Here is a 25,770-nt window from a genome sequence, read left to right as displayed (position 1 = left end):
AGGCATAGCCATTGGCATTAATTGTGTCTGGGAGATGGGTGGGGGCACCTTTCTTCAGGATATGAGACATGGGATACTACTGATGTTCCAATAAACAGCTCTACAGACACACACACACACATACACACACACATGCATATATATGCACATATATGTATATATATATATATATATATATATATATATGTATATATATATATATCACTAAGGAAAATTCAGAAAGAGAGAAAGAGAGAGGGAGGGAGAAGGAGAGAGAGATAGTATGTATTTAATATTTTTTTTTACAAATTTAAAGCAAAATGTACTTGGCATGAAAAGTAGCATTCTTCTACAAAAGATCCAGAGAGGAGTGAACACAAGCTAAAGTACATAGTCAGCAGCAAGACCTCATGAAGATATTCCCGTCATGAACTTGGGCTCCATAGCAACAGATGACGTCACTACAGGATATTCTTTAAATTTTCAGGGCAAGTCCAGTCATCTCTTCCTTTCTCACCCACCACAGACCTTCTGTGCTGCTTAGGTTTTGTCAACTTCATACAAGCTAGAGTCATGTGGAATCAGAGAACCACAACTGAGAAAGTATTTCCATTGGGCTGGCCCATGGGCAAGTGTATAGGACATTTTTCAAAACTTAATGATTGATCGGGAGATGGCCTAGTCCACTGCGGGTGGTACCACCCCTAGGCAAGTAGTCCTGAATTACAGAACTAAGCCAGCTGAGCAAGCCATGCGAAGCAAGTCAGTAATAGACATTTCTCCATAGTCTCTGCTTCAGTTCCTGATTCCACCAGATTCCTGCCTTGGCTTCCTTAGATGATGACCTGTAACCTGTAAACCAAACAAACCCTTTCCTCCTCAAGTTGCTTTTGTTCGTGGTGTTTATCATAGTCTTAGAGCCTAACTACCTCATCCTCTCTTTTTAGGCAATTGGGCACAGCTGCCTTTCCAGGTTCCAACAGAGCCCCAGCAGCTTGACCCGGGCATCTTTTCATTTTGAAGTCCCCGAGAAGATTCTGGTGTATAATCAAAAGTGATGTAAGCAACGGTAGAGAACATATGATGTAAACTAAACACTGAATTTATGGCTCATGAAGGGGGAATCAATGTATATGTTGGTGAAAGCTTAGGTACAGAAATTATTCCCAAATAGCTCATCTTTTTCTCCCTTAAACAGTAATATCTTTTTTTTTATCACCAACTTATGAATTTGTGAAACACTTCCTATATTATGATAGTCCAATTAATTTCAACTAACATTTGTAGTTTGTATTTGAAGTCTGGAAATGTGATAAATGTTCCAAGAGCCATGTAAAAGGCAAGATATATGTTATACTCAAAGACAGTTTGTGATGGGTATTCCCACTTGTCAACTTGACTATATCTGGAATGAACTGCAGTCTAGAAATTGAGGATATACCTATGATCCAGATCTTGATGCTAAAAGAAACAGGCTTTTGATTCAGATTTTGATATGGGATGACACAGGCTTTTGATTGGGATCTTGAGGCATAGTGGCCATGAAAAGCTTAGGCCTAGGTGAGATGGTACACAAGATAGAGGCAAGCAGGTGTCTGAGGTCAAGGCCAGCCTAGGGAAGAGGATGTTCAAAGTAGAGAACAGCTTAGATCTAGGCAACGATGATACATGGACCATGGTTAATCTGGACCCACACCTGCTGCTGGAGGCCATACATAAGGACAATGGAAGAAGGAAGGCTTACTTCTTCACCCGATTGCGCTTACTTGCCAACACATCTGTGGGAACCTGCTTCTTCAGAATTCCAGCTTATATAGAAGACCAGTGAAACACCTACCCTTGTGGGACTGAGCAACTACTAGATTCATGGACTTTCCATTCACAGTTGCCCATTGTTGGGTTAGTTGGGCTGCAAACTGTAAGTCATCCTCATAATTTCCTTTAATATATAGAAACAGGCCATAAGTTTTCTTTAGACAACTTTAGATATAGTCTCTAATGTGACTGTAGATAACCTTGACTAAATACACAGTTATAACCAGGACTGCAAATATCTGCTTTCTACCTGGTGATATTATTGATATTATTTCAGCCCGTTCTACCTCACTTCCTTTGTGCAGAACAGAAGCCACTGTTGTATGAAAGCAAGCAGATTACATAAGGGTGCTTAGAAAAGAATGATGATATTGACTACTGAGGATGATCACAGACCACTAGAAAATGCTATCCATGTCTTTATAACTAAAGCCAAGTGAAAATTAATAATAATGCTGTCCTTCAAATGTCCTATAGTATTGGCTTTTCTCCTCAAGAACCACTCGTAAAAGCTAACCTTGACACAACAGGTTATAATCTTTGTGTAGTGCCCTGTTGATAAATTCCTTCCCAGAGCAACATGTAGGCATCAACTACCCCTTCTTCTACAGTCCCAATGGCAAAACAAGGCATGAATTCACCAAAGTCCACTCTGGAGAACCAAGATCTCCTTGTCCTTCCTTACAGCCATACATGAGGGGTGAGTTATAAGAGTATGGATGCTTCTCCTCCAGCAGGCTGCTCCTGAAAAGCCTTTACTCCGCTGGATATGGGATTCCTTAAAACCACATGGATGGAATCCCCTCCTTCCATCTCCCCAGTGTGTATGTTCTAGCCTCTCTCTGATGCCATGTACAGTTAAAACACTGGTGCATGCCGTAGGTTATATGGAGTAGCCAGATACCCAGATAAAGGGTCCTGTAACCCTCCCTGCCATGAGGGCGTGTAAGTAGTCAAGAAGCCCAGGTAAGATGACCTTTGCAAAAAAGGCCCAACTGAACACCGCAAGATGGCAGTTTTTCGGCGTGGTTTATAGTCACTCACAACGTGCCCACACGATTCCTCAAGGAAAAACTGTTGGAACAGAGGCAGATAAATACCTTGGATATCATATAGGAAACCTTCCACGTGAGATTACTTTCCATGTAAAATCACTTTTTCCTCACTAATAACCTCTGTGTCAGTTTCAGAGGGCCTGAACAAAGGAGACTGTCACCAATGAAGAATATATCACACAATGAAGACTATATCACACAATGAAGACTATATCACACAATGAAGAACATATCATACAATGAAGACTATATCACACAACGAAGACTATATCACACAATGAGAATATATCACACAATGAAGAATATATCACACAATGAAGAATATATCACACAATGAAGACTATATCACACAATGAAGAATATATCACACAATGAAGACTATATCACACAATGAAGAACATATCACACAGTGAAGACTATATCACACAATGAAGACTATATCACACAATGAAGAACATATCACACAATGAAGAATATAGGCACATAATATTCCTTATGTGTATTCAGTTTAATACATGCCACCCATCGTGCTGAATCACACTAGAAACATATATAACCATAGAGTATGGTGGCTCTTGCTTATAATCCTGTATCTAATTGAGGATACTGAGGTAGGAGGATTGCCGTGAGTTCAAGACCAGCTTTGTCTACACAGTGAGTTCTAGGCTAGCTTGGACTACAATGTGAGAGCCTGTCTCAAAAAAAAAAATCTATTATAATTCTCAATTCACAGACACAAGAAATAAGGATAGAAATACTAACTGACCTTTCTAATGTCAAAGAACTCGATTATTACACTGTAGGGTGAGAATCCAGGTCTGATCGGCTCCAGAGACTTGTCTACTCATCAAGTCTTCTTCTGCATACCCAACCATGCATTTTGCTGTGTGTCTGCTTGACTGGAAACTACAAATGAAAGAACTAGAAACTAGAAAGCTACTAACTCTGGAGATTGAAGACTGAAGAGATCCTTTCCTGGAAGGGACAGTCAGGGATGCTCTACTCTGAAGCCACAATTTTGTGTCACGTCTCACAGAATTATAGGTTCTCAGATATTTGGCTTTATTTGGTTCAATCAAATCAGCCCAGTTCTTCCTACATCCAGCCAGGGATCTCGGTACCATATGCCCACAGAAGCATGAAGAACAATGAAGACAGCCGGCCTGCGTATCAACTAGCAGTCCACCGGAAAATCAGCGGTCAGTGTGCACCTTCTGCATTCAACAATTAGTTATGATCACTGACAAATCAAAACATGCAGGGGAATCACCAATACTAAAACGCCAGACATTGCCAGGGAGAGAACTAACTAGTGTTCCACTCTCCTCACTGCTAAATACCCCTCATTCTAGAAATGTAGATATGATTGCTTTTTTAATTATAGGATTTTTCTGGACACTGAAAAGTGGCATCTTTTAAATCACCATTGCCACAGTCACCGTATTTGAATTTTTTTTTTCAAAATAAATCAAATACATTTGAAAACAAATCAGTGTAGAGATACCTCTCCCTCTGACCACACCTCCCTCTGTGGCTGTCCAATCTGGAGTGAGCTCTAGAGAGGAGCATTGGTTTTTCTAGAAAATACACATTCAAATACATGAAGAGAGCTGAAAGGGAAAGAGCTGGTGTCCATTCACTTTATCCTCTTTAAAATGATAATGCTGGACTGGGTGATTCTCCAGGCACAAGGAACATGTCTGTTGGTGACACAGACCTGATTGTTTTTTTCCTAGCTTGCAGTAGTATGGTCTTTATAGCGGTGGTTTACATTTTCATACTCAGTTAAGTACCATTCAAATTGCTGACAATAGCTTTGCCTGTTATATAGCTGGATGTCCCTATAGGAACTAGGAGAGCTGCTAATATAATTCCTGCTCTGAGACAAAAGATCTGAGAAGCTAATGGGCAAGTACGAATCCCAGAATCCATTGTCTGGAGATAAACAAGAGCACTCTTGCTGCAGACCAGGAGTAACTTCACTTTCCTTCTCCTTCTCTGTGCTCCTGGGACCTTCCACGGTTTGGGTGAAGCTTGCCCACCTTGGGTGAGCATGATCTTCCTTACTTGGCCCACTGATCAAAGTCCAGTTTCTTCAGGAAGCATCCTCATAAACAAAGCTAGAAAGAATGCCTTGTGAACTAGCTGGGCATTCCTCAACCCAGGAGAAAAGTTAACACCTAGAGTCAATCGTATCCATAATAGATATCTGAGGGAAGTCACCACGTGTGAGCAGGAGGTGAAGGGCCTTTGGGGTGGGGGAGGGGAACAGATAAGTGATTAATAGTGCATACGTAGATGAACTCCAATTGCACCTAACAGACTAGTTGTGCTTGGCTGTGGGTGGGGGTAGGTTTTGTTTTGTGTTCTGTTTTTATTTACAGGGGATTACTTAAGAGTAGCTTTACATCATAGTAACGTCTGATGTTTATTAGTGTCCCAGAGTCACTATAATAAAATGTTACATAGTGCGGAGGAAAAAACCAGAAATGTTCTCTACCATCTCATAATTCTCAAAGCTAAAAGACTGAAATCAAGATGTCGACAGAACAGATTCTTTCCCAGTACAGGTATTAGAACCCCAGGGCTTTCTTTGAGGCTGAGATGGGAGTGGGGTGGACGCAGAAAGCTAAGTCATACGTGGAGACAATGGCAAAATAACGACCACAGTTGGCATACCTTAGGAAAGAGTATATTCTAATGCAGGCTTTTATCTTTCATTGAACCACACAGAAATGCAGGGGAGGTTATTTTTTAAAAGCTCTTTAGCACCACACACGTGCCCAAGTGGTATTGTTATATCAGGAAAAACTCATACCTTTTCCTGAAGGCATACTTAGGCATACTTGGTTTTTCAGTAGGTCTTTCATAGAGAAATAGGAAGCGACAGATTTCAAAATTCTAGGTGGACCAAATGCCTATTAATTTTCACAAGTGTACCCTTTGATGATTCATCTGACAAATACTAACCAAGCACTTTGGGGAAACTTACATCATGTTAGACCTTCACATATATGGAAGAAATCTAAACTTAGTTGCCTTGCACAGGATGCTTTGTCTGCCCATGAAGACATGAATTATAGCTTTTGTTTTATGTGCCATAAAATTTGATGAAGCCAGGTCTCTCTACTGGTCCTGGCAATGTGCTCTGAGACCATGCACGCTATTGAAGGAGTGGCATAAAGGGTGACCTTAGCCTGTCACCAAGGGTGGCATCACAGTTAGGTGCTGGGTAGGATTAAGCGTGTCATATGCCATCTTTCACATGAAAGAAAATTAATGTTTTCATTGAAGTGTCTCCTGTGAACAACAGCCCACTCTTATGGATGAAGACTTGAGTCCTGGTAATATGAAGAATATTCTCTAATTCAATTAATATCAGACTGAATTCTACTCGTGTTTGATGCCACAGATGCAAGAGGCAGAGAACACAGCCTCCCCACATGCACAAGGGTAGCCTAGCTAATCGTGCGTGATGCCAGAGGGGACGGCAGCTTTGGGTGACAGGTGGCACGCCTCTCCGCCAAGGAGAAGGCGTTGCTTCTGGCAGTTTTTTTAATCTGAGCCACGTGACCTAAGTAGTGGCATTTCACAGCTGAGAAGGCAGCTTGTGATATGCCTTTTGCTTCACAGAGAGGCGAGCCACATGTCCACAGAGGCTGCAGCTGAAGCTGCAAACCCTTGCAATGCAATCACCCAGATCCGTCTCATGATCAAATATGTATGCTATGCTAGAAATATAAACGGACAGCATACTTAAGGACATTTTGCTAGGCAAGCAAAGGAGGTACTTTCTTTGCAAAAGAGTCATTTTCTAGCACAAGAGGGGCAAGCAAAAGACCAATCAGTCTCTGTTTACCAGACTTTGGCAAAAATTTACAAAATGTTGACTGCATAGAAGACTTATGCAAATGAAGATTCTGCGCACTCTGACATCTGGGTCCACTTCTCAATCAGTTCTTCCACCGCTCCCTTCTAGTACCTCTTACCTCCGAAATATTAAAGAGGTACATTTCCTGTGCACCTGCTAGCACTTTACTAAGCACATAGTCACGTGACTTCACTCACGAGCAATTCCATTTCCGTCTGCCTCTGCATCTGCAAGATTAGCTCTCATCTGAGTCGCCATTCCTATGCCACTTATTATAACCGACTTCTCAGAGGGGAACTAGCCTGCCTCTCCTTGGGCCTCTCCCCCTTGTCAGAGATGTGGCAAGGTAAGATTGCTTTTCCCTCTTTCTCCCTTGCTTTCCTCTTCTCCTCTCTTCTCTCCTCCCTTCTCTCTCCTTCTGGACTCAAAGGATAGCAAGAGTGATGGCATGCCCATTAAACCTGGAGCATAGGTACCATTTTCATACTAGGACAAAATGCATGCATAATTTACTGTAGATAGTTACCTGTTACCGAATGTTATTGAAATCTACACAGCTGGATTCATTTCCAAGACCTGCTGACTAGCACACCGCCCGATGTTCAGCAGGAAGTGTGCTTATAGAATAAACTGGTGAATTGGAAGGCTGATTGACAAGAAGCTGAGGCTTGCCCTTTAAGCCAACCTACAGAGACTAAGCTTGGAGGAAAATCAGAGAGTGGGCAGAACATATGAAGAGATGAAGGCAAAATGATCAAGAGAGGCTCCAGGGGGTGTAGAGAGCAAAAGCAGCCGCCAACAAAAGACTTACCTCCCATAGTAACTGTAGGCAACCTTTTTACAAGTCATCTAACCTAGAAGTTTCCAAACCAGGGAATGTTAAAACGTATCTCCTTCAACTCAAAACCTGTTGTAGATTTGGTCTAATGTTACTTAGGTTACTTTGGTCCCCCAAATTAGAAGGGAATCTGCATGTCTGCAGGTAAGACACTGAGGGACCCTGCCCCCAGTTGGTTTTGATTGGTAAGTAAAGTTGATGGTGACCAATGGCTGGGCAGAGAGACAGAGGTGGGACTTTTAAAATTCCTAAAGGGGGAGGGAAGAAGAGAACCGCCATGAGGGGAATGGGAGGGGGGGAGAGAGTTGGAGGGGGGATAGCTTCCATGCCTGAGAAGGCAGAGACAGCCAACATGTAAGAGCCTAGGAAGAGAGGCCCCAGGGGGCTCCCTGACTGGGTCTAGGTCAACAAAGATGGATATAGATTTTAGTAAGTTCTAACTCAAGAATAGGGGAGGGAAGGTGTTAGCCACATGGAGGTTTGGAAGTGTTTTTAAGGCATATTGAACCCAGAACATTGAGGCAGGGAGCAAGAAATGCCCCCCTCCCCCCCCCCCGTTTGAGCAGCATTAATCGACAACCGCAACAAAGTCTATCTTTTTTTTTTTAATGCTGAAAAATGTATAGTGGCAGTTGCCTATAACATGCTGGGAATTGCATGGGTCCAAAAGCAATTATTTGAGAAAATGAGGAAACTATAGTGATAATGTATTAGAATGGGATGCAACTCACTCTGCTTGATACAAGCTTCAAGGCGCTTCCCAGCCCTCACAGGAACAATGAAAGAAGGGTGTGGCCAACTCTTCAGTGAAAAGACTGAAAGAAGTTAGTTCCTCACCTGCCTAGCAATGGGGATGTCTGTACGATGAGGCAATATGAAACCCCACCCTGCCATACTGTACGGCCATACCTCGCTGCTCATTGGCACCCAGTCTAAGTGAGATACAAGGTTCCACATCCCTCCCAATCTTCATACAAAGGAAGAAAAAACTAGCAGCCAATGGTTTTAACTGACAACAAACGTGGTGAATTTCCCACAATTATGAGAAAGGTTAAAGATGAATATTATCTTTAAAAGAATCCACCTACAAAAAAATATGAGAGTAATTAAATTCCTCTTTGTAATATTTCACTTTTATGAAGAAAAATTAAAAGAAAAATAATGCACGTAGACTTTAACAGGAAAACAAATGCTTCCGTAGTTTCTCGGTTTTGAAGACTGAGTTAGGAGTCTGTCATTCTTCTTTACACCATTAAGAAGGAGGAAGGCATGGGAGCTCTGAAGTCATCAAAACCTTTACCAAAGTAGAGAGTAAACTGGAAAAAAAGCTCTCCTGACCTCACCCGGATGAGACCTTACTTGGTGTGTGCAAGGTGAAAGGCACTACTGGTCTATGCTGGGAAGATGCTAGGGCCCAAACCCAAGCTGAGGCCTTACCCTGCAGCAGTTCACACCTGACCAGGAGTGATACTCTACTTCAGGGATAGATAGCCTCCTGAGTAAAGACATTCATATAACCAGAAAAACCAAATAACTACGGGGCCACACAGAGCAGTTATTTGCATTATTTTTTAAATCATTAAAGAGTAAAAAAAAAAAAAAAGACAATGAATAGATAAAAATGTTGATTGTACGTTCTTAAAGTCATTTTTCTCTTTAATTTAGAGACGCAAAACATCAGATATTGTGACATTTGACACACACAGATGACTCTGAAGGAGATTATTCATAAATATGTGACATAAAGCATGCGTATTGTCATCAACAGCTCAGAAGCACAAAGGGCTGTTCTCAGTGTGGCCCGTGGAGGAGCACCTGAAAACCTCTGAGAAAGGCAAACCCTTGGATCCAGCCCAGACCCGTCCAGTCAGAACCTGTGCCTCAGGAAGCTGGATGATCCATCGGCACACTGAAGTTGCAGAGGATTCGTGCTCTGCACCTAGAGAGCCTAAAAATAGCCTGCTGAAAGGAAGTACATAAGCACTTCAAAAATTCATCACTCCCTTGACTGTTTTTTTTCCATTTTTTAATAAGCAATTGCTTTCAAGTGAGATTTTACTTTAAAATCACAGAGCAAGGCTCTCACAGGTTGAACTTAACCTGAGCACGCACCACAGAGAAATGCCAAGCCTGGCATGGCCTTGGTGGGAATTGAGTGACATGGTTTCTGCCCCTAGGACAGGGACCGGTGTGAGCTTCCACAAATGTCCATGGCTGTCGTGGTGTGTAAGGCTTGTTTGTGTAATAATGAACATATTTTCTATACCCACTACCAGTAGAGGACTCTTTTCCTTCTGAAGAATGTCCACCCTGTTAACCTTAGTGAATCCATAATAATTAGAAACAGCAGTCCAGGAGTTGAGGGTGTGGCTATGTCTCAGCAAAATGGTAAACACTGGGACCTTCAGGACAGTCCTTAAGGCTATAGGAAAGAGCTCTAAATACATGATTTCAAAAGTATATAATTTCTCAACTGTGCAAAAAATAAGGATGCGATGTGAATTACATGAGGGGCTTCATAAATCTAAAGGAAGAAAAAGCAGTTAAGCTGTGAGACAATTTGTTAGAAAACTAAGGAAAGAGATAAAGAGATTTAGGGCTTGGTGATTGCAGGAGATCCCACCCAGCTAAGGTTTTTGTTTATGATTACAAAAGCATAGATTCCAGAGTTCCTGATAGCTCTAGAACAAAGGAAGGTTAGGCTCAGACTTGGTGGAAATGGTAATCTCAGGGCAGGGTCACACCCAATTAGTTTATCTTTCGTGCTTCACAAAGGCAGATAGATCTCTGAATTCTTTTGCAGTGTTAAGGGGGGGAAATGTATGCTTGCCACCTCCTAATCAAAGGCTGGGGTCAAAGATGCTGATTTATAGGATAATTTAAAGTATAACCTGTAGTAAATGATTGGATTGATATGTAAAAATAAAAGACTGGACCTGTGTTCTGCAGGAGATGAGCTATAGAAATAATTTTTTAGGATGAAAAAAAAATAGAACTACTTGGAGAATGGACACACACACACACACACACAAGCAAACAGTATGTGAACAGAGAGCTCTCTTAGAATAGCAAGCAAGCAGAATATAGACAGAAACCTCCGGAGAGAAAGCAGAACATAGAAGCCGACTGGAGAAGCTGTATCAAGAGCACAGGTCGTCAGCTTGGATCCACAATTTGACTTTGAGTTGTTCTTTTCGCTGCTCCCAGACATCCTACACTCAGAACCCCTCTCCAAGCCCGGGGCTAGTACTTGGCAGAGAAGAAAATGCAGTCTCCAATAAGGCATTTCTAGACCACTACCCCAAAGTATAATTCACCTCTTGCATACATTAATGCATAATCCCTCCTCTGCCTGTTGTGTTTTAATTTATAGGCCTTTATGACAAAATAAAGAACTATTAGGTATTTTTGACATGTAGGAAGCTGCTAAGTGCTGCACCTAAAAGTTTCTGCCTTCTGTCCCCTCGCTGGCAGAAGGCCCCTGAGTATTTAGAAAGCCTGCGGCTTCTTGCCCCTTCTGCTTAGAGACAGCCTACCAGCAGTTCCCACGGGGCTTAACCTGATTTGATCTTGGGACAGCATAAAAAGGGTTGGTGGGCACTCCCCGGAAGAAGAAGAAGCTTTGTTCAAGGTTCCTGAATAAACTGCTTGGAGGAAGAAAACTCCCTGGTGTCGCATTATCTCTTGCTGGACCAGGGGGTTCGCGACATTGACATGTTATCATAACAGTATAATAATAATAGTAGTAGTAGTAGTAATAGTAATAATAATAAACAATAATACTATATTAAATCCTGTAGGCTCAAGTGAGGATGATACAGAAGATTGCATTGTGGGCACTGACTCTACTTACACACTCAGTAAAGCCAAATGCTGAAATAATTGTAGTAGTTGGAAGATGGCCATCATGAGATATAACTGTGGTTTGCAGTTTCTGCTTGTCATGAAGTACCAGAGGCCATTTCACACTTGTAGAGGAAAAGGCTAAAGTTACCTTTTCTTCTTCTTCTTCTTCTTCTTCTTCTTCTTCTTCTTCTTCTTCTTCTTCTTCTTCTTCTTCTTCTTCTTCTTCTTCTTCTTCTTCTTCTTCTTCTTCTTCTTCTCCTTCTCCTTCTCCTCCTCCTCCTCCTCCTCCTCCTCCTCCTCCTCCTCCTCCTCCTCCTCCTCCTCCTTCTCCTCCTCCTCCTCCTTCTTCTTCTTCATCTTCTTCTTCTTCTTCTTTTCTTTTTGGTGTTTTGAGACAGGGTTTCTCTGTATAGCCCTGGCTGTCCTGGAACTCACTCTGTACACCAGGCTGGCCTCAAACTCAGAAATCCGCCTGCCTCTGCCTCCCAAGCACTGGGATCAAAGGTGTGCACCACCACTGCCTGGTAAATGTTTCCTTCTTAACTACCTTTTCCTTTCCATACCTTCAGTCTATGTCCAATGCATTTTGATTCCTCCGATCCCCCACCTCTCTTTCTTCCAATCCTGTTCAGCTCCACTCCTCCCAAGCTCCACTCATTTAATCTCCATTTTCCCCAAGTCCTTCCTGCTTTTGTCTTTTGTCTTTTGTTTTCTTTGTTTTGTGATCCAAGGTTCCGCTGGGGATCCCCAAGTGAGAGGCCTGCATCCTGCTCCAGGCTTTAAGTCGGTACTGGGGATTGAACTCTGGTCTTCCTGTTTGCACAGTTGCCACTTTAAGGAGAGAGTCACCTCACAGCACAAAACTTTTCTATACAGAAAAGTTGTAGAGAAGAGTGCTTGAGTAGTGATCATGGAACAGGGTAGGGCCACCAGCCCTTTCTTCGCTGATGTTCTCTAGGAGCATTCTGGGACCTTCGCTGCACTTACTTACTTGTCTGTTCTGTGTTTGAGAATGAAATTATTTCTAGAACATTTTCTTTTCCATGCACAGTACTGGAAAGACTCACCATGCACAGTCCTGGTGAATTTATAGAAACTCCTTTCAAACTTTCTTCTCACCCTCAGGAGAAAATTAATCTGTAAAGTACTGTTCAGTTACTTAGAGGGAACAAGTGTTTTATCCATCGCCTAACTTTCTCTGTTCTTTCCTGAACTTCCGGGGTCCTTAATCAGTGATCTAAGTCACACTGACCACTGCAACTCTTATAAAGGAGAGCATATAACTGGGGATTGCTGATTGTTTCAGAGGTTCAGTCCATTATCACCATGGAAGGAAGCAAGGTTGCATGCAGGCAGACATGATGCTGAACAAGTAGCTGAGATTTCTACAACCAGATCTGCAGGCTCAGGAAGAAAGGCTGCTAGGCCTTTTGAAGCCTCAAAACCCACCCCCAGGGACAGATTTCCATTAGCAAGGCCACACCTCCTAATTTTTTCAAATAGTGCCACTCCCTAGTGACCCAGTATTCCAACCTATGAGATTATGGGGACCACTCTTATTCGAATTGCTACAACCAGCATTTGGCTCTCTGCAAAATAAAATAAAAGCATTTTGCAATTATAAATCGAGTGTGAAAAAAATGTTTTGTGGTAGAAGAAGCTAGCATCTACTCATTTAAACTAGAACATTTCCTGTGATTAAGCATAATATTTAGTCTTCAGTTTCCTCATAGAGAAAAGAAAAATAGTAAGTGTGATACTCTGATGACCAATCAGGAAATGGTGTGTTATCAAGTGGTTTCCTGGAATTAAAGAGTACAAGGCTTTGTTTTTTGTTTTTGTTTTTTACAATGGAATTTATCCAAGGAGCATTGAAAAGCACAGTAAGTAGTGTTTTTAACAAAAATGTGAAAAATTTACTGTTATTTATATTTATAATCCAACCTTCAATAAATTAAAAAAAGGTAATGCACAGTTTAGAAAAGGCAATTCTTCAGGAAGACTAAGCAAAGCCAGGTACATGATGTTCTGGAAACCTAATTTTGTGAAGAGAGGGAGGCTGCAGATGACAATGTAAAGACACAATGATCATCAATTCTCTCACCTGGTCTGCAGCAAGGGCTGAATAAAGGATAATTCTAGGCTTTGATCTTTGGTAAACAGAGGAAGATTTTGGTAACCGGGACTCAGTGCAAGCATCTAACCAAGATAATGAACTGCCAGGAAAGCTGGGACCCTTTTCTTATGTCTGGGGCTGTACCTTGATGAAAAAAAAAATATCAAATCATGTTACCAACACTGTGGAAACTATGCCCTGTGATCTCAGATGAGCCCTCCATAAAGCCTTCTCAGCTGGGTTTTTTAGTTTCTATCTTTCCATTGGATCAGTGTAGGCCACCAAATATTGTCTTCAGTCATTTCCTCCTCTTCCTCAAACGTAGCTCGCTCCCTCTCTGAGGAATAGCTGTGGAAGAATGGCCACACGAGATCTCTCCTTGCTTTCTCAGCAGCCTTGCTTCGTGGGTTATCTTCAGATCTTCCCTTTCCAGTCACTCTTATCTGGAAGCCTTTAAAACTGCTGTGCCTTGGCAAGCCCATGGAGTATCTCCACCTTCCTACCTGCCATTGTGCCCTATACTTTCCCTCTCAGGCTTTCTAGGAACAAGATGGCATTTCATCTGGCTCTAGTTTCTTCTAACCCCAGCCCTGCCAGTGGATTTAGAGGTCAATGAATACTGCAAGGCTTGAGGCTAGGCAAAAGAGAAGGCTACTTGCTATGGTCTGAAAGTCCCTCATTATTCATGTTGAATAAAGCTTAAATCCCCATTGTGGTGGTATTCAAGTAGGGCCTTTGGGGAAGTATGAAAGTTAAGTGAGTTCTGTTCTTCTGACGAGACAAGTGCCTTACAAAATGGTGAAGGAACTACTGTAGCTCTACCCACCCTTCTAACTCTCTGCCATGGGAAGATATGAAGTTTACCACTCTGACAAATACAGCAAGTCATGGAATTAGAGAACATCCCTAACCAGACTTCAAAACTCCTGTTACCTTCCTCTTGAGCTTCTCAGCCTCTAAAACTGTGATAACTAATTTATGTTGTTTAAGGCCAAGCATGGTGCCTTATTCCTTTAATCCCATCACTCAGGAAGCAAAGGCAGATGAATCTCTATGAGTTTAAGGCCATCCCTGTCTACATGGTACCTTCCAGACCATCAAGGGCTATGTCATGAAGCCCTGTCTCAAAATAGAAATAATTAAATGAGTTAATTACTTAGTGTTGTTCATAAGTTATCCAATTTCAGTTATTTTGTTAAAGTAGCATCCAAGAATTAAAATAACACTAGTACAGGGCATTGCTTTTCTAGCGCCTTTCTTGTCAGTTGTATTTACATCCAACCCTCTTTTCCTTTACGCTCCACAATATCTAGTTTTTCTGGTTCTTCATATTTCTCCTTTTACCTTTCTATATTATCTTATTCATTCTTCATTTTCCCAAAAGTTCATCCCTTAACTGTCTTTCCTCTTCATTTTATTTCTTGTCTCTGGACAGTTTAATCCTATGTTGTGGGTCTCTCTAGCCTCAGAGTCCTCTGTAAAATCTCAAACCTACCTCCCTTTCCAGATATTGAGACTATAGAATCTCTTGGCTTCATTTTCCCATAAATGCATAAGACTCTACCAGCCTACATTTATTTCATACTTGGTTCTACAAAATGCCATGCTTGGAGCCATTCTAGACTTCTTTCCCTTTGACCCTCAAATTTTCTCAGGCATTAGATCTCAACTCACCTACCCTGTGTCTTTCAAGTTCATCCTCTCTTGTATCTTTCCATTGACACTCTCTTTATAGAAACTTTTAACATCTCTTGACTAATTAATCTATTAACTAAATTGGTTGTGTTTCTTGATCACATACTCCAACCAATCACATCTTCCATGAGTCCCTTTCATACTCTAGTCTCTAAAGGTTTCTAAAGCACCACTTTCCAAAACAAAAATATCATCCCATTCTCTCTGTGCCTAAAACTCTTCGTTGGTTCATCATTTGTACGGTATACAGTCTGAGTCTGAATTCCTTGGTTTGACGAGTATTATCTCACCATGACCTAGGCCTTTCTTCCCTTCTTCACTCCTATTCTCCATAATCAGCAAGTTCTTTAGTTCCTTGGGTACTAATCGTCTTCTATGTCAGTATTACTTCTCATCTTCTTCTGATGGAGTGGACCATAGATGTTACCTCCACTACGAGGCCCCTGTAAATCCTTCTTCCCACTCTTTTCCCTAGACACTCTACTTTCTGTGACCTCCCTATTTACTACCTGTTCCTACAACCATGTTATATAAGCAGAATGTTAATCACTGTGATGTGAATGAAATAGAAGGACTATTGTCCCCCATATCCCCGTTCTTTCATCACTATAGCAGACATCTAGTACCAAGAAAGCACCCACTAAGCATTCATTTTCTTTAGAAATCTGACCACAACTTCTTCTTTACCAACAAAGCAATACTTGTTGACAAAAAGTGAAATTAGCAAGTGGTCTGCTTATTTGTTCAGGAACACAGGTCTCAAGTTGTCTGTTGTAAAGCATCTTCACTATTTCAATACCCAAAATCACCTTAAGAACTTCACTGTAAATGTTGAACATACTATTGACAATTGGCTTATTGCTTTCGTTTTTTCTTTCCTTTGCTTTAAACACAAAATAGTATGAAATATGGCAGGCACTCACCTACTCAGGAGGGTGTAATCAGAGGATTGCTTAGTTCAAGAATTCCTGGACAGCCTTACCATAGTTCTCAATAAATAGATAGATAGATAGACAGACAGACAGACAGACAGACAGACAGACAGACAGACAGATAGATAGATAGATAGATAGATAGATAGATAGATAGATAAATCAGCTAATAGAGAAACCATGTAACACACTGACTAACCAAAGGGCTCATACTCAAGGACATAGTCAGTAGATATAATTATTGTGAAAGGATAAAATTGGGTTTGCAGATCAGTGTTAGAAAATCATTAAGACATACCTCTCTCCTTATTTTCACACTCCCACCCCAAAATATCCCCACAACCTCTACTTGAAGGTTCACCTATGCTAAGAGACTTTTAATTCCAGTTAGTAGGAAACATGAGAAAAATAAAAGCATGTAACATTTTATCAAGCTCTCCTGTTGCGTCACATCCATGCAATAAAACTATGGGATTTTCTTGTGTACCTTTCATCCCTAATGGACGAAAAATAGTGACTGATTTCTAATTCCCTCAAAATGCAAATTTATATGGAATAACTACTCAGAATTGAAAATTTCCTTTCTCTAAACCTATGACATAAGATGACCTATCTATAAGATGGTTAACACGCACAAATAACAGGATAGAGTAGCTCAGATATAAGACCAGAGCCAGACTAAGTAAAAGGGGAAAAATGTCATCCAGCTCCTTCATGGATATGAGAAAGGTTGGAGCAGGAAACTTGGGAACAAAAGAAGTAGGAAAAGAAACCACTGTTAGGCTCCTCCCACCAACTGACTCATACTGGCACCCACAGCCAAACAAAGGACTGTGCTTGGGGACTCAGGTGACAGCAGCCCCTAAGGGGATAGGAACTCCACAGGAAGACCAACAGAATCAACTAATCTGGACCCTTGGGGCTCTCAGAAACTGAGCCATCAACCAAACAACATACGTGGGCTGGACCAAGGCCTCTCCACACATATGTAGCAGATGTGCAGCTTGGTCTTCATGTGGGTCCCAAACATCTGGAGTAGGGGCTATCCTAAAAGCTGTTTCCTGTACATGGGTTATGGTCTTCTAGCTGGGCTGCCTTGTCTGGCCGCAGTGGGAGAGGAAGTTCCTAGCCTCTTAGAGATTTGAAGTGTCAAGGGAGGGGGATACACGGGGAGGCCCCTTCTACTCAGAGGAGAAGGGGAGAGGGGGATGAGAGGAGGATTGTGAGAGGGGGTAACCAGGAGAGGGAGGGAGGAGCAGTGATCAGGATGTAAAGTGAATAAGAAAAAAATAAATAACTATCAAGGAAGGAAGGAAGGAAGGAAGGAAGGAGGGAAGGAAGGAAGGAAGGCAACTGTGCTATTTAAAGACTCTTTGTTATTTGTAGGTTCAAATTCAAAGTAGGGAGCATTTTGTAATACCAAGACGCCAGAATGTGGTCAGGGGAAGTGGGCCACAGGAGTGAAGGCAAAGGACATGGAATTGATTTCAACTAACAACGAAGATAAAGATTATATCAATGAATATTATAGTCCACTAAAAATAAAACAAGAGTCAACACTGGCAGGATGGCACCCAGCTGTAAGAATGGGTTTGCAAGATGTCTCTCAGGAGCTGATGAAGTGCAGCAGCACAGTTGGGTCCAATGAAACTTGGTGCTGAGGATGAAAGCATCATGTATGAGCAGTCTGCAAGGATGGGTCATGTGAGCTCTAAATAACCATGGCTTTAATTTCAGTTACTACAGGCTTTGCTACCAATGAATGCCATGGTCTTGGGTGTATTGTTGATATTAACGTATAGCCCTAGTTTATTCATTTGAAACACGAAAATGTTTTCTGAAACCTATACCAGATTCTGTACTTTTAACCATGAATTTCATTTATTCCTCAGATTCTGGGTTGGGAGGATCAAAAATCCAGATACTGTTAACTTGCTCAGTACTGTGGGGCTGAGAAATCCCCATGCCTCTGCTAGAAGTTTAATAAACGTAACTGAATGGCGGATGTGTAATTCAGTTTCTTGTTTTGCAAAATACTGTGGTACAATCAGTAATACAACATTAAGCATCATTCTTAGTTGACAAATAAAACTGAGATGCATACAGTCTTCCTCAGAGTCCTTTGGGCATCTGTTTCAGAAGCTGATCAAATGTGATTTAAAAAAAAAAATCCAACAGCCTAGAACAACCTATTCACTTCTAGTTATTGTAATAGTTTAAGACTCTTTATGATAAGAATAGCAGTAGTGATGATAACAGTGACTGTCATTGTTATTTTAAGTTATGTTCTTAACACCTAGAAAAGTATGTGATTTCATAGTTGGCTCATGTACTCATTAGTAAATTCCATCAGAAGGGAAATAATCCAGATATGGTGCCCATTCTCCTAATGCTTGTAAGGTTGAAGCAAGAGAATTAATATTTGAGTCACTCTGGCTACGTAGTGAATCCTGGACACTATGGGACTCTGATATTAAAAGTAAAAGAACTGTTATTTGGTAACCGAAGAATTTATGTTCTTCAAATTATTTTGTTTTACTTGCCAATTATGGCTTTTATTTGAAGTGCTTAAGGATGTCTTATAAAATTAACCATGTTTCCCTGAACCAGTAACATATTGGCTATGAAGTTTTCAAAAGAGAAAATCCTAAAATCAATACATGAGCAATTCTTAGCACCAAGTTTCTCCTTGAATCAATAAATTCTTTGATTTGTATAAACATTTTTATAAAAACATTACTATTTGATTTGGTATAACAGTACCACCAGGTTAAGAAAGAAAATATTCCTGTAAGAATAAAACATATTTCACATAAGTTAAAATTTAAGGTGTGGACATTTATAAAGAATTTTTAAGAGTATATGAAATAAGTAAATATTTCTACATAAATTCAAACTCTGATCATAGTTCTCAGAGGGATGAGAAAGAGATCATTTTGACAGGCTTCAAATCTGGTTATCCTGCCTTCAATCTGGTTTTTTTCAGTTACAGTTTCTATGGAAATTGACAATCATGGTGAGATGTTTCTTCCAATGTAAAAATCAGAATAGTGTGAACAATGAATTTGACCCGCTTTGGTTGTAGATACTCAGCAAACTACTGTGTTCTGATCCCTCCCACATCAATTAACACTCAAGACAGTTCCCCACAGGCATGCACACAGGTCAATCTAATCTAGGCAATTCTTCAGTGGAGCCTTTCCTCTCAGAGGATTCTAGGCTATGTCAAGTTGACAATTAAAGCTAGCACTTAGAAAATGAGTTTGATAAATATAGCCAATATAAAAGAAAACAAAGGTAAACATTCAAAGGTATTAACCCAGGACAGTTTGAAGTAAAAATATGTATAAACTATATCCAGACAAATAAAGTTTATGATTACTTTGTGTATTCAAATAAAATGTCTAGTTCCCTTTCTCTGGTGGAAATTTGGAAATTATGTAGCCTGGTTTGCAAAATTCACCTTGTAAAACAAAGAATATGAAAGGTTTGGGTTAGAGGAAACTAATAACCTAGCATAAAATATATAGGTGAATGAACTACAATGTTCTGCATGGATACAAACACCTTTAGTAAGTCACAAATTAAGTGTCTCCCTGTCTTTTTGACTCTTTCTCTTGCTAATGACAGGTTCAAGTCAGTTCTCTTTGAATCAGGTTGAATTTGGCTTGGGCATGATTTACTTGAAACCCCAACTGAATCATGACAAGACCCTCTATTACATGTTCATAAAGACTCAAGGAATCCAACAATAATCACTCTTGCCTTTAGTTTTAGTTCCTGGCCCCAACATACCACTCCAAGCAATTACATCTGTTTATTTCCCTGGTCGTAGACTTTCAGTGATTATGTAGTTTTTACAAGTGTTATATTCCCAAATAAAATCTGAACCAAAATGCCCTTGTCTCCAGCTAAAAATTATACCAAAATATTTTCTTTCAGTGTTTCCTAAACATTTATAAATTTGTGTTTACAAATGGCTAAGCTGCAATAAATAGTATCTGTCTGTTGACTATTTCACAAGTGGCCAACCCTACCCTCTTTAGACTATAGACTCCCTGATAGCTGAGATCTCTCAAAAAAACCCTAGAGTTTTTGTGCAGCAAATGTTGCACATGTAGACTGTGGCTCTTGGCTTAAACTACTCCTAGGTATTTATGTACCTACCAGGTGGTATGGTTTGGAATGGAAAGACATACTGTCAGGATAGTTCACATCAACCTGGTTAAATGCTGCCAGCATCCAGGAAGCAGGTCACAGAGTCAGGGTTTAGTGTCTGTTATTACCACCTGACAACAAAGAGTCGGGATGCCCAGGTGAATTAGCATCTCAGAATGTACTTCTAGATTACAAAGGCAGATGTAAGAAAACTAACTTTGCATTTAAGTGGAAAGCACCACATTTCTACTCTTGAATATAATACTAGTAATAGTAACAAAAAGTAACAGATGCTTAGGGATAGAAGGTAGCAGGATATGGCTATGGTTAATAGCACGAGATTTAAAGAAACTTTGAGATATTCATTTGTGTTTACACCTGCTTCAAACAAAAAATAGAACAGATGATTGAGTGAATTGGTGAGGAGAGGATTCTCTGGTGATAAATTTCACCTAGGAGAGGAATCTGGGCTGTCTCAAAAGCCTCTTAGTCATAGAGAGAGAAAGGCTGGAGAAACTTCAGGGCGTCAGTTTCAGGAGGACCGAGAGTCATGTGCAGTTCTGTTTCTGAAATCATCTTGCTGAAGTACATATCACATTAAACAGTCTAGAGCATGAACCAGGGAAGCGTGGTGGTAGGCTTAGCATCTCTAACTTGTCAGTCTAAATAATCTCTCAAAACACCCCTATTCCTTGCTATATGATAAAATAGAACAATCTATTGGAAGAACTTCCTAAGAAATAGATTGCAATCAAGGCGGTAAAGGTCTAAAGATGCCAGAAAACAGGTAGAAACTATGACAGTAGATACACTCACATCGAAGTTAGTATATGTAAATTTGTGGGGAAAACATGCTTAATTTATGTATCTATGACTTAGAAAGATTTTCCTCTGATACTTGATTTTAAATTGTTTTATATAAAATGGAAAAATGTTCCTAAAAAAGAAAAAAAAAGGTCAGATATGGAAAAGATGCCCCAGTAAAGGCCAATTGTATACAAAATGTAGGTACAAGTCAGAAGAAATGTAGCACCACAATGGCTTCCAGCTCAATAAAAGGTCACCCTAAGGTAGACATTTGCAGAACAGGATGTGGACATTAAAGCCACTGCTTCTCTGCCTACCTGAGACAAAAGTTCTTAAACAAAAGTCTCAAAGCAACTGAAAACAAATCCTGTCCTAAAGTTATGCTGAAGCTATAAACTCAAAGAACACCTCAGTGAACGTTCTCAAAGCTTTGAACTTAACCACCTGAAATTGTTACTTTTAAAAGCTGGTTTGTACAACCTCTTGAAATGATTGATTTGACTTCTGCCCAGCAATCTTTGTTCCATCAGAAGAATAGAATAAAATGTCCTTGGCTGAGATAGTCTTCTTAGAAGTGGCTATTTTAGTACTCTCCGTATCACATATTTAAAGACACACATTTCAAGTGAGCATCCACAGTGGATCTGAATTTTATCGGTACATAAACGAGTCTGATCATCCAACATCCCTCTTCCCCTACATCCTCCCTAGTGTTTAGGGAACAATCAGCAACTGTTTCTTGGGCTTCCACTGAAGGAACTCTGTGCACTGTGTCCCTCATGTCAGTTAAAATGATAGTTGTCATTGAGAGGAGTTCAATACAAGTAATAGAAGCTTGAAAACCAAGTTAAAGAATGCAACTACTAAATTCCAATGGTGAAAAAGAAAACAGAAAATACATCAGAGCATATTTCAATGTGAAATAAAATGGTATTTTAATATAAAACAACTTGGACAACAAACAAACATCCCATCCTATGATTTTTAAGGCTATCAAAATTAATTATAAAAATTAAAGTATGATAGTGTAGGTGTTTCTGATGTGAATTGTACTAGATTTGTTCCTGATAAAAGAAACAGTGGTAAATTGACTACTGAGTAAGTAGTTTGGAAAGGAGAGGTAAAGGTTGCTGGAGGCCCCAGGATTTCTAAGTTCCAAATTGAAATATTAGGACCAGCAGTCACCTTTACTGAACAGTGCCCAGATGGCAGAGACAGCCGTGGTATGTGGTCTTCACAGCTTCTTAACAGAAAACTGTCACCAGCATGTGACCCCATCAGTCTGAAGGCAGGAAAATTATTAAGTGAACCAAGGAAGTTCCAACCGCAGTCCCTGAGAAGCAGAGGGCAATGTCTCAGTTAGTCCTCACCCAAAGAAGCGCAAATAAAATTTCTTTGGAGGTCAAAGAGAACAAAAGCAATTTGGTTTTCACAGGTAATAGGTGTTGTAGAAGGAGAAACCAAATCCCATTAAAAGGAAGACAGATAGTGTACGCAAGTGACCAAGGGGGGGGGTGCAACCTTGATAATAAATGCCCAAGTTATCTCTGATGGGGCTATGTGAGCAACATGTGCCCTAGAATTAATTATGGTGTGGAGACGCAGACTTTGCCAGACAGCTCTAATCAGGAGGCAGAAAGGAAACAAAGCGACCCAAGCTAAGACGCAGGTGACATCAAGGTATGCACTTCCACAAAAAAGCTAGAAATCCAAGTCCAGTTCTTTTCCAAAACATGATCCTCTTGTCAGAAGACAATCATGATTATCGGTTATTTTGGCAAAGTAATGCTTTTGGAAACCAGACATAAGAGAGGAGGGTCTCCTGTTGGTTTCCTCCCCCAAGTAAAACATAATATGAAAGATAAAGCTGTTTATAAAAATGATTGACTATTATCCCCTCCTGAAGAAAGGACTGATATTTCTGATATTGGTAAGATTCTGATATTGACCAATGACTAAGGTCAAGAGCAGTAGACATACTAAATATTCAAGTGAATCACATTCAGTCTGGGTTTTGCTGTTCCTTGTTGATTGATCTCTCCAGTGCTGAGAGTTCACACATTATAACTTGGATTTTCAAAGGGCTCTATCTGGGTACTAGAAGATGCTATAAAAATCAAACATAGTAAATTAGCATTAAGACTTAAAATGTAAGGAATTTACTGCTGGACTTAAATTTTGGTTTAAACAAATTGTGTGCAAAAGAGATCTAAGAAGGCATCACTAAAAACCAGGACTCAGGAACAAAAATAGGGGAACATAAAGGTTTGTGTTTCCTTTTCCCATCAGTCAAGTCTGAAATCATGTGTAAATCTACATGACCTTAGTTTGTTTTGAAAACTCTGTTCTCTTTATCAATCAAAGCATGTATTACATTAAGCCTATAACCACGTTAATAACTGAATATTGAGCAGTTTTCAATGAAGCTATAGCTATGTCCTTTTTTTACTGTTTTGATTTTATGAAATAGGAATGTGATACTTTTCAATCTTTTGTTCATGTCAATTCAATATTTGTGAATTGTTGTCTTAGAAATTAAATTATAGCCAGGTACTCAGTTTTCTAGAGAAGTTAGAATCAATGGAGTAAAAAGTCTCATTATATCCAAAACTCCATATAAGCTTTGGTGAACACAGGAAGCAATCTTTAATGTAAAAAGTCTACAAGAATTCACATCTATAATATTCTGTGGGGGAAAAAAAAAACCAAAGCTTTAACCTCAAGTCAGACTACTTGATTTTTAAAAAGCCATTTTAAATCTGTATCTGCTGTCCTCTTATTGGAGATTTCCAGTTGGTCTCTCCTTAAATTCTGAAGAGCAGGGTCATGATGTTGAAGATTCTAAACCCAAACTCACCTCCAAGTTATTCTCAGCAGCATTTCTTATATAAACAAGGTGGAAGAGAAGGGTGTATGATTTTGGCACACAGAGGAAGGGAAATAAACAAATGGTTTAAAATATTTGATTTTTTTTTTGTATGTAAGGTATTCCAGGATTTAAAATGGGCTTTTCTGATATTCTGCAGAGGATGAATGGATGTCCCAGGAAAGTTTTGTGTGTGCGGGAGACTAGGCGCACCAAAGAACAATAGAGCTAACCTTCAGCTAAGACAAATAAAACTTACAAGCTCACCTTTCAAATGCACAGTAAAAGACTGGGAGCGGAGTGCGCGCATGCGTGTATACGTGCATGTGTGCATGTGTGTGTGTGTGTGTGTGTGTGTGTGTGTGTGTGTGTGGTGTGAATTACTCACTTTGATTAGTCCGTTAAGCTTGGGACACCATTGACCACTCATTGCAGGAAAATACAGTACCTGTGTCCGAGACCAATAACTCTACCAAATTCAAACACAGACTACCAGGGCACACCACCTTAAGACCTGTAGGTCAAATCTTCAGCTGACCACCTTTGCATGCAGTTTCCATATCTTTTCTTTTCCTCCTACCCTAGAAACACCCTGGAATATGGTTTTACTGCAGTGTAATTATCGGGGAAAGAAGCTAAAAAGCGTTGCCTAGGTGGGCGTGCACTGCAAAGGGTAAAGTCAGCTTCCCGCTGTGCTAGAAATAAACAGAGACTACATTCACTATGCTCCTGGACACAAACCAGACAATTCCTTGGCTCTTGGTAGTTTTCGTCCCCAAATATAGTGCCTACCTTCTGTGTGCACTGCAGAGACATAGGTCCAGTTGTAGCGCTTGACTATATCAAGCATTGCCCTTGCCTGCAAAGTGTCAGAAGGAACCACCCTCAGGAAGTATTTGTACAAAGTTTTGTCGCTCAGGTCTATGCTTGTGGCAGAATAGGCGATCTGTGGGATGTCGAACAGCTGGAGAAGATTCTGGACTTGAATGGCCACAGAGCTAGAACCAGGGCCGATTACTCCAGCAATGGGCTTCTTAGTCCTGCCTGGGGGTAGGGTCTGGCCATCAGGCAGGCAGCGGTTTAGCCCATCCTTCTCATCTCGGATGGAAATCAGGGAGTCTCTGATGAACTCAATGCTCTGTTCCAGAGCCACGGAAGAGTGCCAGCAGGAGTCCCGGATCTCACTGCCCAGAGTGATATTGGGCAGGAGCACCGGGTCCGCATTAATCTTATCCAACGTGTGGAACATGGCCTCCACCCTCTGGATACCATACTGTTCTCTGATCTCCCCACACTTCCTTTCGGGTACCTTTTCGGCTGGAGGCTGGTGATGGACTGAGAAGAGGGCTCCGATGATGACATCTCCGTCCATTCTCGCCACAGAGCGCTGGGACGAGGCACCTGCCAACAGTACTTTTCTGTCAGGCATCCTGGGCAAAATGGACAGCTCCAAAAAGATCATTGGGAAGAAGATCAAGAGGAGCCGGACCATTGTGGCGAAGACGCGGTCCACCGCGGGCCAGCCACGTTCCCACGCCGGTCCCGCCTGCAGGTTCCCAGCGCGAACCACTCAGACGCCCGCCGCTGCCTTTGGCAGCTTCGTGCCTTTGGCCAACACAGCTGGTTCAATGCTTTCTCAGCCTCCACTACCGCCCCTCTCCCCTCCCCTCCGCTTCCTCCTGCTGGTCCTCCACGACCGCTCCCACACCCTGGGGGCGTTCTTCCAGAAAATCAAGTGGCGGTTTTTCACTGGTGCCCGAAGGTGTGTGGATCAGGTGTGCAGTGCGCGGCG

The 25,770-nt window shown here is 40.9% G+C and overlaps 1 protein-coding gene across 2 annotated transcripts in view; it reads right to left on the bottom strand.

Moving 5' to 3' along the window:
• The window catches only part of Grm1 (glutamate metabotropic receptor 1), a 382,764-nt gene extending 357,294 nt beyond the window's left edge, over window positions 1-25,470 (bottom strand). For both annotated transcript variants that reach the window (XM_052169478.1, XM_052169479.1), the window contains exon 1: window positions 24,771-25,470. In XM_052169478.1, coding sequence (XP_052025438.1) covers window positions 24,771-25,470 — 700 coding nt within the window. The remainder of the gene's footprint in view (window positions 1-24,770) is intronic.
• Between the last annotated feature and the right edge of the window lie 300 nt (window positions 25,471-25,770).

This window comes from Apodemus sylvaticus, chromosome 23, assembly GCF_947179515.1.
Source record: "Apodemus sylvaticus chromosome 23, mApoSyl1.1, whole genome shotgun sequence".
NCBI lineage: Eukaryota > Metazoa > Chordata > Mammalia > Rodentia > Muridae > Apodemus > Apodemus sylvaticus.
Note: the sequence above shows the minus strand (reverse complement) of the source record. Positions and strands in the feature narration are given on the sequence as shown.